Source organism: Cylas formicarius, unplaced genomic scaffold (genome assembly GCF_029955315.1).
Source record: "Cylas formicarius isolate icCylForm1 unplaced genomic scaffold, icCylForm1.1 PGA_scaffold_10__41_contigs__length_53128322, whole genome shotgun sequence".
NCBI lineage: Eukaryota > Metazoa > Arthropoda > Insecta > Coleoptera > Brentidae > Cylas > Cylas formicarius.
The window spans coordinates 22,920,850-22,937,695 of NW_026844214.1; the positions used below are offsets into that span (position 1 = coordinate 22,920,850).

The 16,846-nt window shown below is 33.5% G+C and overlaps 4 protein-coding genes across 7 annotated transcripts in view; 2 read left to right on the forward strand and 2 right to left on the reverse strand.

Annotated features, from left to right (window-relative positions):
* The window catches only part of LOC132701502 (membralin), a 136,933-nt gene extending 128,409 nt beyond the window's left edge, over nt 1–8,524 (reverse strand). For both annotated transcript variants that reach the window (XM_060669480.1, XM_060669472.1), the window contains exons 1-5: nt 8,372–8,524; nt 7,704–8,292; nt 7,426–7,650; nt 7,124–7,367; nt 4,951–5,041 (exon numbers count right to left, since the gene is read on the reverse strand). In XM_060669480.1, coding sequence (XP_060525463.1) covers nt 4,951–5,041; nt 7,124–7,367; nt 7,426–7,650; nt 7,704–8,226 — 1,083 coding nt within the window. In that variant the 5' untranslated portion in view covers nt 8,227–8,292; nt 8,372–8,524. The remainder of the gene's footprint in view (nt 1–4,950; nt 5,042–7,123; nt 7,368–7,425; nt 7,651–7,703; nt 8,293–8,371) is intronic.
* A 288-nt stretch (nt 8,525–8,812) lies between these two features.
* On the forward strand, nt 8,813–10,211 carry LOC132701512 (ankyrin repeat family A protein 2-like). Of its 2 annotated transcripts, none has more exons than XM_060669501.1 (3): nt 8,813–9,578; nt 9,685–9,832; nt 10,098–10,177. In XM_060669501.1, the coding sequence occupies exons 1-3, from the start codon at nt 9,024–9,026 to the stop codon at nt 10,106–10,108; spliced, it is 714 nt and encodes a 237-aa protein (XP_060525484.1). In that variant the 5' UTR covers nt 8,813–9,023; the 3' UTR covers nt 10,109–10,177. The 2 variants fall into 2 exon arrangements, with proteins under 2 accessions (XP_060525484.1, XP_060525476.1); XM_060669493.1 differs by having other exon boundaries at nt 8,816–9,578; nt 10,093–10,211.
* An 845-nt stretch (nt 10,212–11,056) lies between these two features.
* Nucleotides 11,057–11,955, forward strand: LOC132699654 (mitochondrial import inner membrane translocase subunit TIM14). The gene is made up of 2 exons (XM_060666496.1): nt 11,057–11,244; nt 11,319–11,955. The coding sequence occupies exons 1-2, from the start codon at nt 11,242–11,244 to the stop codon at nt 11,664–11,666; spliced, it is 351 nt and encodes a 116-aa protein (XP_060522479.1). The 5' UTR covers nt 11,057–11,241; the 3' UTR covers nt 11,667–11,955.
* LOC132699640 (growth hormone-regulated TBC protein 1) lies at nt 11,922–13,365 on the reverse strand. Of its 2 annotated transcripts, none has more exons than XM_060666485.1 (6): nt 13,218–13,365; nt 12,985–13,160; nt 12,639–12,917; nt 12,415–12,580; nt 12,118–12,361; nt 11,922–12,065 (listed from the first exon to the last, which is right to left on the reverse strand). In XM_060666485.1, the coding sequence occupies exons 1-6, from the start codon at nt 13,235–13,237 to the stop codon at nt 11,979–11,981; spliced, it is 972 nt and encodes a 323-aa protein (XP_060522468.1). In that variant the 5' UTR covers nt 13,238–13,365; the 3' UTR covers nt 11,922–11,978. The 2 variants fall into 2 exon arrangements, with proteins under 2 accessions (XP_060522468.1, XP_060522460.1); XM_060666477.1 differs by having other exon boundaries at nt 11,922–12,030; nt 12,091–12,361.
* Nucleotides 13,366–16,846: the final 3,481 nt, after the last annotated feature.

The window sequence follows — 16,846 nt, forward strand, 5'->3', positions numbered from 1 at the left end:
TAATTTTAAAAGTTCAATTTTTTTTTCGGACAGTTAACAGAAATAATTCAAGCTACTGGGCTAGAAACAATGTGTTTTTAATGAGAGAAGGAGACTTCCAAGACAGGTTTGGAGTACATGTTCAGCTTGGGGTTTAGGTTTTATTGGACCATTTTTTTTCGAAAGCCATTAAACTCTCAAAGGATATTTTCTAGATATCTAGACAGGAAAGAAGCGGGCCAGATCACCTGACCAGGCACCATTACTTTTTTTTACTGGGACTACAATAAAGAAATCCACTCCGCACACGCCAAAATGAGACCGATCTTATAAACAAAATTATTGAGGCCATGCGAGCAATGACTCCTATAAAAATGGAAAATTGTTTGAGTGAATTCGAATTATATGCATAAAGCAGCAGCGTTTGACTTGTCAGGCAAATCCAGAACATTATCGTATCGTAGCAGTTCAGAGAGAACCTTAAAGGACCAAAGAAAGTGTTTCAATTACAAATTTTCAATGTAATGCAAAAGAAAGGTTAAAAAATGTGCAGCTTAGATTATTCAGAATTATAGATAGAGATAGATGAAATGTTAATTGGTTGCAAGTGAAGTCATTTATGTATATAATTAAACACAAAACGTCCCACATGACAAACATCGTTTTTATTAAATATTCTATGGTGGGAGCTTGGATAATATGATCTGCTCACACACAAAACAATCAAAATAATCAATTCTAAACTTGTTTTATTGCAACTTTTACAAATCAGGGACAGCGAGGCGTTGGCAGTAAAGCTTTGGACGACACGTGATCTAGAAATTATTATGTAGTATATACCCAGACCAGCACACGAAGCGCATAGCTAAGTGAATATAACACCTCGCTGACTTCGCATTAAAAGCATTATGTATTCGCTTTATATATTTAATGCCCCTAATAAAAATAAAACTTTATTTCGCTTTCCGTGTTAATAAATCTTTTTAAAAAAGCTCTCCCAAATTCGGAAAATTTAAGTACCTCAATTTGTTATTTATTAGAAAAATATATATATATATATATATATTTTGGCTATGGTAAAAAATATTTCCATATTCAATAAAAATCAATTCTATAATATATATTCAATTCAAATTCAATAATACATAATATCCGTGCTTAAATGTTTAACCTACAATCCACCGTCAGTTACTCTGTATATAAATTTCACAGACAAAAGTCAAAGCTCTTTAGTGTTCTCAAATAGACCAAACCAGTATCTAAGTAATAATATATTACGCAACAAGTGTGGAAAATGGCATTGAGTCACGATCGGAGCGAGTGTTTAATAAACGAATGACTTAAAAAGTTTACCGAACGCGTTGCTTACTATACTTTTTCAACGACTGTTAGTTTTTGGGTACATTTTTGCTGAGTAACACAAGACATTCACGGACATGATCATCAGAATTGACAAACGTCAAAATTAATGCCGTGCGCTAAATTCTCTGAAAATATCCGACTGCTAACAACCCCGTACGGTAATATCACGTGGTAAAGTTACGCTTCCCGCGCGGTAGATCGGTGTATAATTAGATATTTAACAGAAGGATGTAGAAAAAGGTATTTGCCGCGCATGGCAATTTTGTGTAAACCGAGGTGTAAACGATCCTAAGATAAAATTGGTTTAGTGATAGTCTTAAGATCAGTTAAACATCCAGTTAATAGTTTGTAACAAATGTGAAGTACAATTAAGTTTAGTTCAGTAATAAGCTAAAGGATTCATCCCATGTTACTAGATGTGCTATTGCTTATACTAATAATGCATACACTTTTGTAGCTTGCTTTCCGCCAACAGAACCAGTAATTTTAAATTTTTCTTAAAATCGATAAAACCTTGTATCATTCAACAATAATCAACATCATTATCGGCAGCATTTTGTCAAAATATGCCCAGATCTGACGAAAACGAATTAAGTATGTAAAAATCACTGCCAAGAAAGAAAATAGTGCAAAGTGTGTGAAATTTAGGTGCATGCAGATTTAAAAGACAAAGTAGAATAAAAACAATGCACCTCCTCCTGTAACCCCGCTCCCTAAAGGAAAGATAGAATTAATAGGTTTTGGACCCAGGTTCGAGACTCAAAAGCAGTTGGACTTATCAGGCAGCAAGTGGACAAGCAGCACAGATAGAGAAATTAGTACATATACAAAGCTACCAGTCTAAGGTTGAAATAGTTTTAAAGACTAGCATTTGATTGGAAATAGTTAACGGACAGAAAAATTATGACGAGCTAGAGAGAAAAAAAAGCGGAACACAAGATGCAAAAGGTGCAAAAGCCCAAAAGACAAGATAATAATAACATCCATAGCAGAACTTGATGCACATTATAACAAGTGATACAAGTAAGATATATGGAAAATTACAGACTTTTTTTGAAAAAAAAAACATGAAGAGGAAAAATGTAATCTCCAGCAACATTTTAATTACAAATTCCGAGAAACCTAGAAAACATTGTCCCCAGATGACAAAAGTTGAAAGAAGATGCAAAAGATGAAATAGTCACTTTAACATTACTGAAAACTTTGCCAGCTCAACATTTAATTTCGGTTTGGAAGACTTCTCGAAAAGAAGATAGAACGCTAGTAAACCTAACATTACTAACTGAAAGTCCAGAAAATACCTTATCCATATAGTAGAGGAGGTGTATTACCCGAAAGAATTTGCAAAATTTGCAAAATAACATAAAATACATATAATAAAACAGATAACAAAAACAAGAACACAAATAAAAAAACAAAATGATTCAAATGAGATTTAGCTGTCGAAGAACTAATAGAAATCAGAACCACAACTAAAGCAAGGACTGGGGACTTTGTAAGAAAATAAATTAAATTTAATTCTTTGGAAAAAAAAGACAATGCCAACTCCCAAGCATACTGTTTAGGGTCAAAAATCGATGACTCTACCCAATATCCAAGAGATAAAAACAATCCAACAGCAAAGAAGTATTTTTATTTTTAGTTTTGTAGAACCAAGTCTCTTTAAGGATGGACGATTGATTTATATTGTTATAAATTGTTTTTTCTACTCCCATCTGTAAAATACCTAAGTACACACCGATCTAGCGTGCGGGAAGCCGTACTTTACCACGTCAGTTTCGTTTCCCACAATTGTGACGGTCATGTCGGTGAATGTATTCATGTTGTTTTGCGAAAATGTACCCGGTGGTAGAAAAAGTATAGTATCCCACACGTTCGGTAAACTTTTTAAGTCTCTCGATTATTAAACTCGTGAGTCAAATGCCACACTTGTTGCATAATATACTATTATGTAACGGAATGAGGAGAAGGTCTTAACAAAATAAATATTAAAAAATAATAAATTTAAACCACATAACCTATAAAACCAATTAACGAATTCTAGAATGTGGGAAAAGCACCTTCCGCATGCATTATTAACATTAAGAAATCTGGTACACTGTTGTTTTTCTATGTATAAAACAATATTTGGACAATTTTAATGAATGTATGATTTTTTTGTGTGTGATACGGCTATGGAGGATTAGGGTATATTTGGATGCGCAATGTTGAATTATACCCATGTATTAAACCAAATTGTTCTGCTATGAAAACGACAAAAAAATAAAAAGTACGACACAACTATACGTGATAAGGATAGTAGTTAATAATAGTTAATAGTTTCACTCTATTCCGACATTTTGCTTGACTTAGCTCCGTTTCTTGCCAGGGTGGTCCGAATTATAATGGACAAACTTTAACAACGTATTCAGCAAAACCGTTTTTTTTTTCTACATTTTGCTTTCAAAGTTCCCCTTATTTCCCCTTAAAAACAAATTTACATCATAGATAAACAAGCGTTCGTGAGACTTTCAATTAATTTAAATAATAAAGTGTACTTAATATGTATTAAGTTTGAAAACGAAATCTAGATTTTTTTTTTAAAATAAGAAAAAATCTTTTTTTTCCATATTTTAACACCCTGTATCTCCAAAAAGGAGCGTTTAGGGACCTACATTTATATGGACTTTTCTACTTATTTTTATCTGATGAATATGTTACAGTTCTTTGTACAAAACTTCCGGAACTTGCTAACGTTTCGCCAATCATCTTGTTTTGCAAAAATTATTACAGTGGCCTGTGGAAGTTTCTTTGAAAAGTTAACGTTATAGTTCCTTCATCATCATCGGACTACCCTGTAAACAGTGATTCACTGGGGATGGTAGGTTAGACGTTTCTGGTGAACAAGATATAGGAACCCTTCTGGAAATTTGGTCCTATATATAAAGGACAACCTATCCATCTAAATACATGTCTACATGTCTACACGCTTCATAGAAAAAAAAAAGTTTCATCAAAACTTCATTTAAATCATGCTTATCAATTTTTAATTGTTTTCTCCACCTAAATCTTCCTAAATTGTCAATTTTTCATAAATACATCATATCATGACATGACCTTAAACTTAAATGTGTTAAAATAGTTACATTCTCTTATTATTTATTTTGAAAACCTGACAATTTAGGCATAGGAATAAGATATATGAATTGGAAATGCTTTAATTAACTGTGAAAATATTAATGCTATTGAAAAAAAATATTTTATGCCAATTTTGTGTAAGACGAAAACAATCCTGATTTGCAAAAACCCTGTAAATAAAGAAAGCTATTACTTTATTATTATTACTATTACTTGTATGGTATAGTAACAACCCAGCAATAAGCATTGGAATTGTTTTAGCAGAAATACTTAAATAATTAATATCTCACCGCAAGAGATCAAAATCAAAAGTGTCGCTACTTTTCGATAAAAGCGGCACCACTGCCATACTGACAATATTTTAGGCGGATAGAGTAAAAAAAAATCATCAAATTGCTATATCCCGTTTTTCCAAAACATCTAATGTTCCATAAAAATATAAATTTTTACATAGTTTCAGTTATCAGCCTGATAAAAATTTAATATACTCACAAATACAACCATGATGAAAAAGGCTGCAAAATAAGATGTTTTTGCCATCCACATACTGACAAATCGGTAGTGTTCACCAGATACCACATTCCTACAACAAAAAAAGTTTTTTAAGTGTACTTGCCCAAAAAAATATATGTAACAGAATATTATGCAACAATTTTTATACGCACATCAAAATTGAATAGAGAACAACATTTTATATTTACATTTAGGAAGTTTACAAATTAAACATATAAATTAAATAAGTCAATAATCATTTAACGGTACTCGAATAATAAGGGCAAAAGTTAAACTATACAGCTATACAACTTGTTTCACCATTGTTGCTCTAAACAATTTAGCAACTCATTTCTTGTTTGAAATATTAAATTTTGTGCTGATTCATGTCTCTGAAGTATATCCCACGTGTGCTCGATGGGATTTAATTCTGGCGATTGCGCAGGGCCATAGTATCAATCAATATGGTTTTCTTCTAACTTTCTTACTGTCCTCGCAGAATATGGTCGAACATTGACGTGCATTAGAATAATATCATTGTTTGCTTGTACTGCATATGGAAGAACTATAGTTTCCAAAATCTTTTCAAGATACTGACTTGTTAAAATCTCTTCAACAGAAACGAGCTCCATATGATTTCCTAAACTAATGCATGACCAACCTCGTCTTCTAGGATAGTTTCTAAACGTCTTACGTTTCCACTCTTGTTCTTCTCAAGTCTGGCTTTAATCCAAATCCAGGTTGGTCCGTAACGAGGACACGCCCTCAATTTTGGTCATCCCACTCAAAGCATTCCCAGGCCCATTCTAAATACCTACTTCGATTTCCTCTGAAAAGCACTGTTCTTCTTGCATGCAGCTGTATAGTAGTATAGTCTGGTCACCTACAGCCACGTGATGAACATTTTGAAGTTCCATTCTTATCTGGTTGGCCGTGATAGATCTGTTTCTTAAAGCTTACATTCGGATGAATCTGTCATGAATTAGTTGGGTAACTCTTGCTTCGTCCTTCTATCTTGCCCAAACATCCCCAGAATTGTTGCCATAGGCAACTAATTGGACTTTTTAAGCTGATGACAGCTTCTGCTGTGGCTCTAACTACCACACCCAAGTTGCAACATATCAATAGCCCGCAATAGTGTATCCCGATCAGGATGGTGACGAAACGTATTATTAACATCAAACTTAATAAGTCACTCATCACTAAACTCGTCAAAACACACTAATCAACAAATAACATTAATTTGGAGATTTTACATTATTTTAAAGTACCACTTTTTATAACTTGAAATAAGGTGCCAAACAAACAAATAGAATGCAAAATTTTAATATTTGCGTTTTTGTTAATAATATTTATCCAAAGTAAAAATAGGTTTTAGGCTTGTATATTTAACTGTTTACTGCTATAAATTGCCAATTCTCTAAATGAATGGTGGTACACATTTATGACCACCTTAGGTTTGGCCAGTGGTACAACTTTTTTACTGCATAATACTAAAGTTGTCACAAATTTTTGCCACAACAATATCAAACTTAAAGAAAATGCCTCAATTTCTTTTTTTTATTTAACTTTTAGATCAAAAAAATAAATATTCTATAACCTAATATAAGGGGGAGCAGTTAGCATAAAAAATTAAAGGCCTGCACAAATTGTTTTGCCTAATAAGAAGTTAAAAACAAGTGAATACTTTCCAAAATAATGTGGATATAACTATGCTAACCAATAAAATTTTGGCTTTTTCTATTTACAATGATTGAGATCCATTGCAGTCGACATTTTATGCAAATGTCTAATGAACTTAAATCATTTTTGTTAAGAAAAAAAACCCATACATTTAAAATTAAAATTAAGTAGTGGTTAAATAGGGAACATATTAAATCCAATGTGCAATTTAAATAGATCCAATCATATAATCCCATCTATGAAAGTGCAGAAATCCTGCCTATCATTTATCTATTTGCAATAAGATCATCAATGCCTAAAGAATAAATGTACCTAAGAAATATGCATCATGAAGCAACTTTTACTAATGTACTTATTATGTTTATTGACTTGAATAAATCTGTCGTGGCCCAAAAATAAAGGATTAAAAACGGTTTCACGTTTTTATTATGAAAAACATTTCTTCCAAAACAAAAACAAAAAACAGAGGCAATACACAAGTTCACTATACCTTAAGTAGCCTTTATTATTTTCCTCTTCAGCAAGAGTCTTTATTGAAGCCATCAGCAGGTCATCATAGCCCAAAAATTCTTTCAAAATAACTCTACTAAATGGATCACCAAAACATTCATCTTTTGTGGGATCGAGCAGGACAATGTGAACTGGTATCTTAAGCCGCTCCCTTGTAGCAGGACTCAATCTCAAAAAACCATATTCCAAAGAATATTCCACTATGTATTCATCTTCAGGAAATCCTGAACAAAATACCAAATGCTTTTCTTTCAAGCAAAATAAGCAGCAATGATCTTGTACCTTTCTCCAATCCGTTAGTAACAGGTGCAGGGGTCAATTTATCTGACAGTTTTTCAACTTGATGATTTTTATCTACATTTGACTGATTTACATTGGACATATGAGCTGCAGCTTTAGGAAGTTGTGTCATTATACTAATACCATCCCAAATAGTTGATGAAATATTCGCCAAAAAGTTTGGAGTTGTAGTATTGGTTATTGGCCTTTCCGTGATACTGACATAACCTTAAACAAAATTATCCACTGATTCGCCTTAATTTAGTAATGTATACTATTACTTTGATCACTCAGGGGCTGCGTCTCTTTGTCCGTTTGTTCCACTGGTGATGGCTCAATGTTAACAAACTCCTCTCTAGCAAAAACTCCTAACATGCTAGTCAAATCATGTGTTTTACTTTGTTGCTTCAGTTTCTCCTCCTTAGCATAACTCTGCTCTATGCTGTAGTCTTTTGCGACATTTCTCACTATTTCAACTCTTAGAATACCCTCTCTAGGCCAAGTATCTTTAATGTTAGCTAAACATGTATTCGGTGATCGAGAAAAGGAATAGTGAATGTACATCAATACAAAAAATGCTGCTAGTGCTAATACTAAGCTTAGAAACTCTAAAAATCTACGCCCTGCTCGGGGAATTGTCCTTGCATACCCTAGAGCTGCTCTATAAAATAATGTATGAAATAACCTATCTCTAACATTAAACAACTGGTTCTGGTTATTGTTACGAGTTCGAGTAAAAGTAAACTGTGGTCCTGTGACATTCTGGTTATTTTCTTGGGTTGGTCCTTCAGCTTGTCCTGACATTGTGTACCGTTGGTTTGGTATAAAATTTGTACATTCCAAACAACATTTATAATAAAACAAATTCACCTGAAACATAATCAGTGTAACAACAATTTTACGAAACTGTTTGTATACGTAGGATACAAAAAATGTTCAATATAATTACCTCAACACCGATCACAACTCACATTATTTTAAAAATATTGCGAGTTGATTTCCTTCCAGCCTTACAAAAAATGAAATGTCAAAGTTAGGTTTGAATATTTGCTGAGTGTTGCCAGAATCGCCTTTACTGCTTTCTGAAGAAAAAAAGAACTCTATTTAATTTGGCTCTCTGGATGGAACTGGAACTTAGTTTTTGTTATGAATGATAAGAAAAAATTATTTATTGAAGCTAAATGGCGATGTTAAGCGTATAAATTTCTCATTTAAATAAAGATGGGACCGATTTAATTGTCATTTTTTTGGTACGCAAATCTGTAAGGTGGATTTTATTGTAAGATTCTATTTCAGAAGAAAGGAGACTATACCAAGTATTGAAAAAAATGGTTAACGAAGAAAATAAGCTATATTTGGCAATGCCGCCGTAAACAAGCAGATGTTTTATATCCCCAATGTCAGATGATTGTCAAAGTAAATTTAAATAAAGAAAGTTGAAACTTTCACCATTTTAGTAATTGTTGATCGAAATTTAATGAATGAGTAAGTGTTCCTTTATTGGTCGATGGGTAATCAGACAATCTTAATGTTACTAGCCTACATAAACTTACCAATTTTCTCCTAGCAAACCCTAACTAATCAATCCCTTCGTTCCTCTAATGGAAGATACGTCCGTTTCTCCAATTCTAGACACAGAAAGTGATGTTTCCAAATGCGGTAGCGTATCTACATCCAAGTCAAATTCCCCAGACATCGCATCCTGGAGCCCCAGCCTAGTTAATGTCAATCAGAAATGGTCTCCTCAATCTCTTCATGATCGAAGTAGAAAAAGCGCTTTCCAACCTTATAGACAGTGTACCACTTCGACAGTTTTAACAAACCTTCAAAGAGGAAATACACAAACTGAAACTCTCCTACCGCAGCCAACTGAATTAACTTATCACATGAAAGCTGCCCAAGGAGAACTAACAGAAGAAGAAATTTTAACTAAAAACAATATTGATCACTTAGACCAAAACAAATTAACTGCATTACACTGGAGTTGTGCGTATGGTCAGTACAACAGTGCTGAACTTCTGATTAAACATGGTGCTGATGTTAATAAGGTGGGGCCTGATGAAGAGAGTCCGTTAATTTTGGCAGCTAATGGTGGGCATCATGAAATTGTTAGACTCCTCATTAATAGTCATGCAGATGTAAACCATGTTGATCATGTGGGTATTTAAATTAGTTTGCAATTACTACTATATAAAGTTTGACTTCCTATATTTTAAAGAACCTTAGCAGATCTCAGTATTTTATGCTTTGGCTGCATTTCAGCTCTGTAATACAGCCTTAATGTATGCAGCAAGAGGAAATCATACACATGCCTGCCAAGAACTTCTTTCTAATGGAGCAAATTTTTCAGCTGTGAATCTTAATAATGATACTGCTCATATCATAGCTGTTGAGAATAACAGTACAGCAGGTAATGTTTGTTATACTTATGGAGTTGACTGATACTGATATATGATTCTTCAGCAGATGATATATTGTTTTTATCATCTGCTGCCGACACTGACATGATCCAATATTCTGTATGTTTGACTGTAAACTCAGTAGTGTGCACCACAGGTTTCCGTATTCTAATTAAAATTCATTATTTGAATTTTCATATCCTTTTCTGCCTTTCTTTTAATTGCCTTATAAATTATAAGTTATTTAAAAACGCACGTTTTTCCATTTTAGCACAGACTGTTATTGAAAATTTCATAATTTCTAAAATGGAAGGGGAGTGATAAGTGGCATATAGCAGCAGAGGTAATAAAAATATTTTTTACATTAAAAACAGGCATTTTATTTAGCTCTCCCATCATGTGGAAAAATACATTAATAGCCCCTGTTACTCCAAATACCTAACATTTCCTGATCTTTGTTAAGAGGAGAAATTTGAAGTCACTTTTAGGATCACTAGAATTTAGAGGTCAACTTATTAAAAAATGACAAACTTGCGTACAATGTGCAAACTTTCTGATATGGGATATCTTAAAATAATTACTAGATAAGATAAAGATGTGGTTATCACAATTTTTACTAAAGAGCACATAATTGAGTCATTGAAAAATTTGCTACATGAACTGGAGGAAAACTATTACATTCCAGTAAATTCTATGCTTTTCTATTACTACTGTACAGTGCTGAACGAAATGTCAAATATTTTACAAATTATATTTTTTACATTTGCCCCTATCAGCATATTCTTTGCAACCATGATGTGTGTCGCAAACCCCAAATTTTGAATTGCGTAGATAAAGATATCATATAGCAAAATTCCATTTCATATTTGTTCTTTCTTAAATATTGTGGACTAGTTTATTCAAGAATTATTTTGTATTTTCAAGATGCAATTTTTAAGCAAAAAACACATTTCCAATAAACGCAGTTTGAATACAAATATATTAAGATTATTTTTATCGACAAAGTCCAAAAATTAAAAATCAGAAATAAAGTTATGGGATCTCCGTTGGTTAGTTATTTACGTCAAAAACCAAAATCAAAATGCTGTTTGATCGATAAGAATTGTATAAGACTTGTTTGGTTGAGGATAGGTGACGCCACATCTCGGCACCTGGGTTATCATCATATATATATATACATTCCGTTTGCCAAACCCGGGGGGTTCAGGGTGGAAGCAAGCGAGGGAAGTAGCCTTTTTAGGATAGGAAAAAGAAAAATCCAAAGGAATTGTTGGTGCAAGCCGGTCAGTGGGCACATGGTCTCAGCAAACTTGCCCTGTTGTGTGCGAATTGTTGTTACGACTTTCTATGATGTTCATGATTAGCAGTGGCCATTAGAAATGGTAGAAAATTTTTAGTATAAGGAACACTTTTTGTGAAAATGGTAATACATACGAAATCATTACATTTGTTTCTTAACAGCGTGTAAATTGTGTTCTATTCTAATAATTGTTCCAGAATGGTGTTATTTTAACTGGTTTGGGACTGGCTGCCGTCGGTTTTGGAGCTAGATATGTGCTTCGACAAATGCCCCAGGCGGCCAAAACTTTTAGCGAAGCTATGAAGAACTTGCCCAATTTCGAACAAGCTGCACATTCAAAATACTATAAAGGCGGTTTTGACCAGAAAATGAATAGGCGAGAAGCATCTTTAATATTAGGAATAAGTCCCTCTGCAAACAAAGCCAAAGTTAAGGAAGCTTTCAAGAGGGTTATGGCCGTCAATCACCCCGACAGAGGCGGATCTCCTTATTTAGCGTCGAAAATCAATGAAGCAAAAGACTATTTAGAAAAGCATACCAAGTGAATGCAAACTATTTAACAAGAATTCTTGCTCTACTTTATTGGAAGAGTACCTGATGAAAATATGAGTGATGTTCTGACAGAATAAATGATTTGTCTGTATATATCAATTAGTATTTCAGAATAAAATAAGATGTATTATCAGTATCCAACAAAAATGTTAATTACATAAATCTTACCCTACTTAATTCAATGGTAGTAAGAAGTTTTGAATTGGAGAATGAACTCCCAAAAAATAAAGTTTGCTCTAGAGAAACGCAAGAACATGTTTAAATATATTTTTATTAAGTTTTGTCTTTTTTACAATATCTTTCCCTCAATTTTTGTATTTTGCTATTTGACAGGCTCCCGGATAGTGCAAACACATCCTGTTAAATATAACGCAGAGTATAAGTAGTTTTGTCTACAATTATAAAAAATAAACTTACACTCATAAATTTATGACAGTCAATTACTCTCTCATGATTTTTCATATCCCTGAACACAGCCATAAGTTCACTTAAATCACTTGTTTGTAAGATGACATCTTTATGTATTTTAATAAGAGCCAGAGCCACTCTAAATATTATTTTTGAGCCTTCATAAAATAAGCAGTCCCAGATCCTCAATACTGTCTCAGGAGGAAGGACATCAGCATAGAGACATATAAACCATTTTGTTGTACCCATTGCCCATGGCATTCCAACATTCTGTATGTGCCTTGAAAATTTTCACATGTTTCAATGTGCAGATGTGAATACTTAGCCTTTTACCTATGAACTACCGGTTCTGCTTTTTGTACCAGTTCATTTAAAACATCAAGATCAGTCAATAGTCCAGACATAGTTTTTACATAATATTTCGGCAACATTTGCTCTACAAGCACCTTTAGCAGCCAAAAGGAAGCTTCCTCATCTTTAGTTACTAATAATGTTAACCCTGAAAATAATTATTGTTAGATAAATAAAAACATTTAACTTTAAATTATATATATTACCTACTATATAATTGAGACCTTGGCAATATCCCACTTCACTATTTTGCTGTGCAAATGTAGCAAGTACATCATACAACATTGTAGAAAACAAATTGTCTTCTGAAGAAAAAAATATATTATCTGGAAATGTTCTAGGTAGATCTATTTGGATAGACTCTATAACTTTGGTTTTTCTGTTTTTATCCTTCATCTCAAGATAACTCAAAGAACTCTGGTTCTTCAATTTTTCTCCTCCAGAAACTACCATCCAGCAGTTTATTCTTAGATGAGAAGGAATACCTACAACAGTTCCCAGATGAACTGCACGTAGCAGAAATTAACTTTGACAACTCCTATGTACAATCACCTTTACGAACAAATCTCTTTAATGTATTTGATTTTTTGTATTCAGAATTTCCTCTGAAGACCAAATTCCATCTTTGTGCTCGCCTCGTTAAAACTCTCATATAGTGGGAAACGAATTTATCGTAAACTAGGTAACTGAAATTGTCTGGTCTTTCAAACCCATATTCATCCACTTTCCTTTAAAGGAAAACAATAAAAACTCTACAATAACAATTTATCTTTATATTTTCTAACCTGTAAGGCGAAATAGACATTTTTTATGGCAGTTCAAATTACAATCTATTACTAACAACTCGCTTCATTTTATAAAATTAAATTCTACTGTCTGGCCCCAATAAGCTTTAGTCATGGCTATCGCCATCACAGAATATCAAGTTTAGTTTTGGTTAGTTTTGCCCACAATTTTCGGCTAAATTCAGAGGATGTAGAATGTAGAATCAAATGAATGTATGACACAGATGGTCCGTTCAATAAAACTTGAATTGGGAAACGATTTCTGATTTCTAATGTACGAAGTGCGAAATAAACCTTAATTATCTTCTTGTCAGATTTTCATATTGTGTTGTTAGCGATTAATAAAAAGTCAATGCGGTCCTGTATATGAACCCCAGATTTTTGGATTGTTAGTGTTCTAAATTTGCGTAAAACATAATGTTCGGCTAGAGCAACTTACGTTGCCGGGATGACACGTATTTTAGGGCGAATAATGGTGGCATTCCATATTACTACACCATGAACCGGGGTTTCGGAAGAAAACAGCAAAGTTAATTGCTACCACTTTTAAATCCCTAAATTACTAAGTTTTATGTACCACGATTACCCCGCTGTCTCGTCTGATTTTAAGTCGACAGGAGACAGCTTCTCTAACAGTTCCACGTTTCCATCACCAAGACAATAAGAAAAATGAATTATTATATAAATTACTTTTCTCATATCGTTGCCGTCTTAGTGACGGTGCAACGTTGAGAGTACACAACGAAAGTATATGTACCTAACTTTTTCGATTTCTTTATACGTATGTTAATTAGTAATTTAAAGAATTTAAAATTAATTAAATTTTTAGATAAAGCATACCTTCAATGTTCTTCTTAATTCAGTGAGATTTCATGTTAACAATAAATACACTTTTCCTAATGAATAAATTAATTGTTCGATTATACAATAGAAATAAACTTCTCCCTCTACTGTTATTTTCTGTAATTTATTATATTATATTGTATTATATTCATTAACATTTTTTCTTTTAAAAACGTGACCGAAAGTTTCTTCTAAAAACTCTCAGAAGAGCCATAATGATGGGAATATACAGCATTGTCAAATTTTAGACGTTTTCCAAATATTTATGCGCCGTTAAACCTTCATACATGATAAACACATCTTTACCACCGAAAACGAAAGAGGAGACACTAACTGCAACCCACCTTGCTGTTGACATTCATCCATCACCTTCTTCCTACCATAAATTTTGCAGTTAAGAACGGCTTTTTTACTTCTATTTGTATTTAACAAAATAAGCAATAGCGATTGTGGAATGTCATTGTAAAAAAGATATGTTTTGGTTATACACGGTAAACTAAACAAAATGTGCGGGCCATTGAATTCTACACAAAAAGATCAACTTATCTAACGACGTTTTTATCTTTATAATTTCAAATAAGCTGGAAATCACCTTGAAACTTTCAAAGATGTGGAAAAATCTAAATAGGCGTTACGCTATTAAACTCTTCATAAAAAAGTAAGTAACCCCAATTAGTAATATGTATCTTTAATAGTTCTCAGGAGACAAACGAATATGGGTATGTACACATTCAGTTATTACGTTACCCGTTAAGAGTTCGGATAATATAATCAACGGAAAAGTACTAACTGCCGAGTTACAAACACCTTGTTTGATCGAAAGTAGTTTTCACTTTTTTTCTAATATAATCTCCACTGTAGGTTCAGTACCCTGTGTTTTACTGTCCATAGCAGGAAGAGGATTATTTAATTAAGATTTTATTAAAGTCGGCTTGTAATATTCTACAAATGATGAGTGAGTGTTTAATAAACGAGTGACTTATAGTATATTGTGCCACAAGTTCGGTAAACGGTATTTGACTCACTAGCTTCTTTCACACGAGCGGAGCGAGTGTTTAATAAACGACTGACTTAAAAAGTTTACCGAACGTGTTGCATACTATATTTTTTCTACGACCGTTAGTTTTTGGGTACATTTTCGCAAAACAACACGAATACGTTCACTGACATGACCATCAGAATTGACAAACGTCAAAATTTAAAGCGTGGGAAATATTTCTGAAAACATCCGATTGTTCCCAAACCCGTGTGGTAAAATCCCGGAAATGTCCGAAGTGGCTCGGATCTGTGAAAAACGAAACTGACGTGGAAAGTGACTAAGTGAATAAATTCACTAACAAGGACATCAGAATTGACAAACGTCAAAATTCAAGCCGTTCTGTAATATCTTCGAAAAAATCCGATTGCTCCCAAATCCGTGAGTAATATATCCTCGAAATATCCGAAGTGACTCAGAAACATGGAAAACGAAGCTGAGGTGGTAAAATGACACTTTTTGCACCCTATATCGGTGTATAATTAGGTATTTTACAGAAGGCTTTAGAAAAAAAAAAATGCTAAAGTCTTTATGAAAAACAATGCCACGTTGAAAAAGGTCTGGTTTTGCTTCTTCAAGTGCTTCTTAAAATTAAGGTTTATATTATTTAATTTAAATGACACATTTGAAAAATAAAATAAAATAAAATTTCAAAAATATCTATGCACCACCCTTTTACCTATTCTAGAAATGTTAAAAATTTAAAATAATGTTGTAAACAGTTTGGATGATAAAGCAAATTGTCAGGGTTACTTCATTCCCTTTGTGCTCAATAAAAAATATAGTAAATATATTACCTCCTTTTGCGCAGCGGATCCTGAAAGCGTACGAATTCGTAATACATTATAGAAACCACTGTAGATTAAAAATTAGGTGTTCAGTGAAGAAACGGATTAATTTTTGAACTCATTTGTTGAAAAAACGAGCTATATGCAAATAACACATAAAACTTGCACTTATTTTTGATTTGCGATCCGTTAATAGCATAATATGCAACAAGTGCGGTAAACGCCATTTGACTCACGAGTTTATTTGACACGAGCGGAGCGAGTTTTTAATAAACGAGTGAGTTAAAAACTTTACATTTTTTTCTACTCCCGCCTGTAAAATACCTAATTACCCACCGATCTAGCGTGCGGGAAGCGTCACTTTACCACGTCAGTTCCCTTTCCCATGAATCCGAGCCTCTTCGGACATTTCCGGGATTTTACCGCACGAATTTGGGAGCAATCGGATGTTTTCGGAGATATTTCCCACCCTTTGAATTTTGACGTCTGTCAATTCTGACGGTCAGGTCAGTGAATGTATTCGTGTTGTTTTGCGAAAATGTACCCAAAAACTAACGGTCGTAGAAAAAGTGTAGTATGCAACACGTTCGGTAAACGGCATTTGACTCACGAGTTTATTTGACACGAGCGGAGCGAGTGTTTAATAAACTCGTGAGTCAAATGCCGTTTACCGCACTTGTTGCATAATATACTATTCACATGACGTCATTACTTTATTGCTAGGAAAACAAAAAACAACGAAAATACCGCTCAATTTTCATCCGTTTTTGTTTATTCTGTCTATAAATTCTTTTGGACAATTGGCAACCTCGACAATAAACGACTGTCCCTTCTTTTCTTCATTTACTTCTATTGGCCAAGGCTGCTGGATCGTTCGGGTATTTCCTCGGTGAATGGTGACTTTTCTTTAGAACGTGGAAGGCTGCCTTAATTAAAAGCGTCTGGACGAATCCATCACCCTC

Bases quoted from the DNA above. Each gene is read 5' to 3' on its own strand.
- LOC132699640 (XM_060666477.1), bottom strand. From the start codon at position 13,237: ATGTCTATTTCGCCTTACAG. The intron at 12,918-12,984 runs GTGATTGTACAT...GAACTGTTGTAG, and splicing joins AAAGAGATTTGTTCGTAAAG to GTATTCCTTCTCATCTAAGA. The intron at 12,362-12,414 runs GTAAAAGGCTAA...AAAATTTTCAAG, and splicing joins GCAGAACCGGTAGTTCATAG to GCACATACAGAATGTTGGAA.
- LOC132701512 (XM_060669493.1), top strand. From the start codon at position 9,024: ATGGAAGATACGTCCGTTTCTCCAATTCTAGACACAGAAAGTGATGTT. The intron at 9,579-9,684 runs GTGGGTATTTAA...GCTGCATTTCAG, and splicing joins ATGTAAACCATGTTGATCAT to CTCTGTAATACAGCCTTAAT. The intron at 9,833-10,092 runs GTAATGTTTGTT...TTTCCATTTTAG, and splicing joins TGAGAATAACAGTACAGCAG to CACAGACTGTTATTGAAAAT.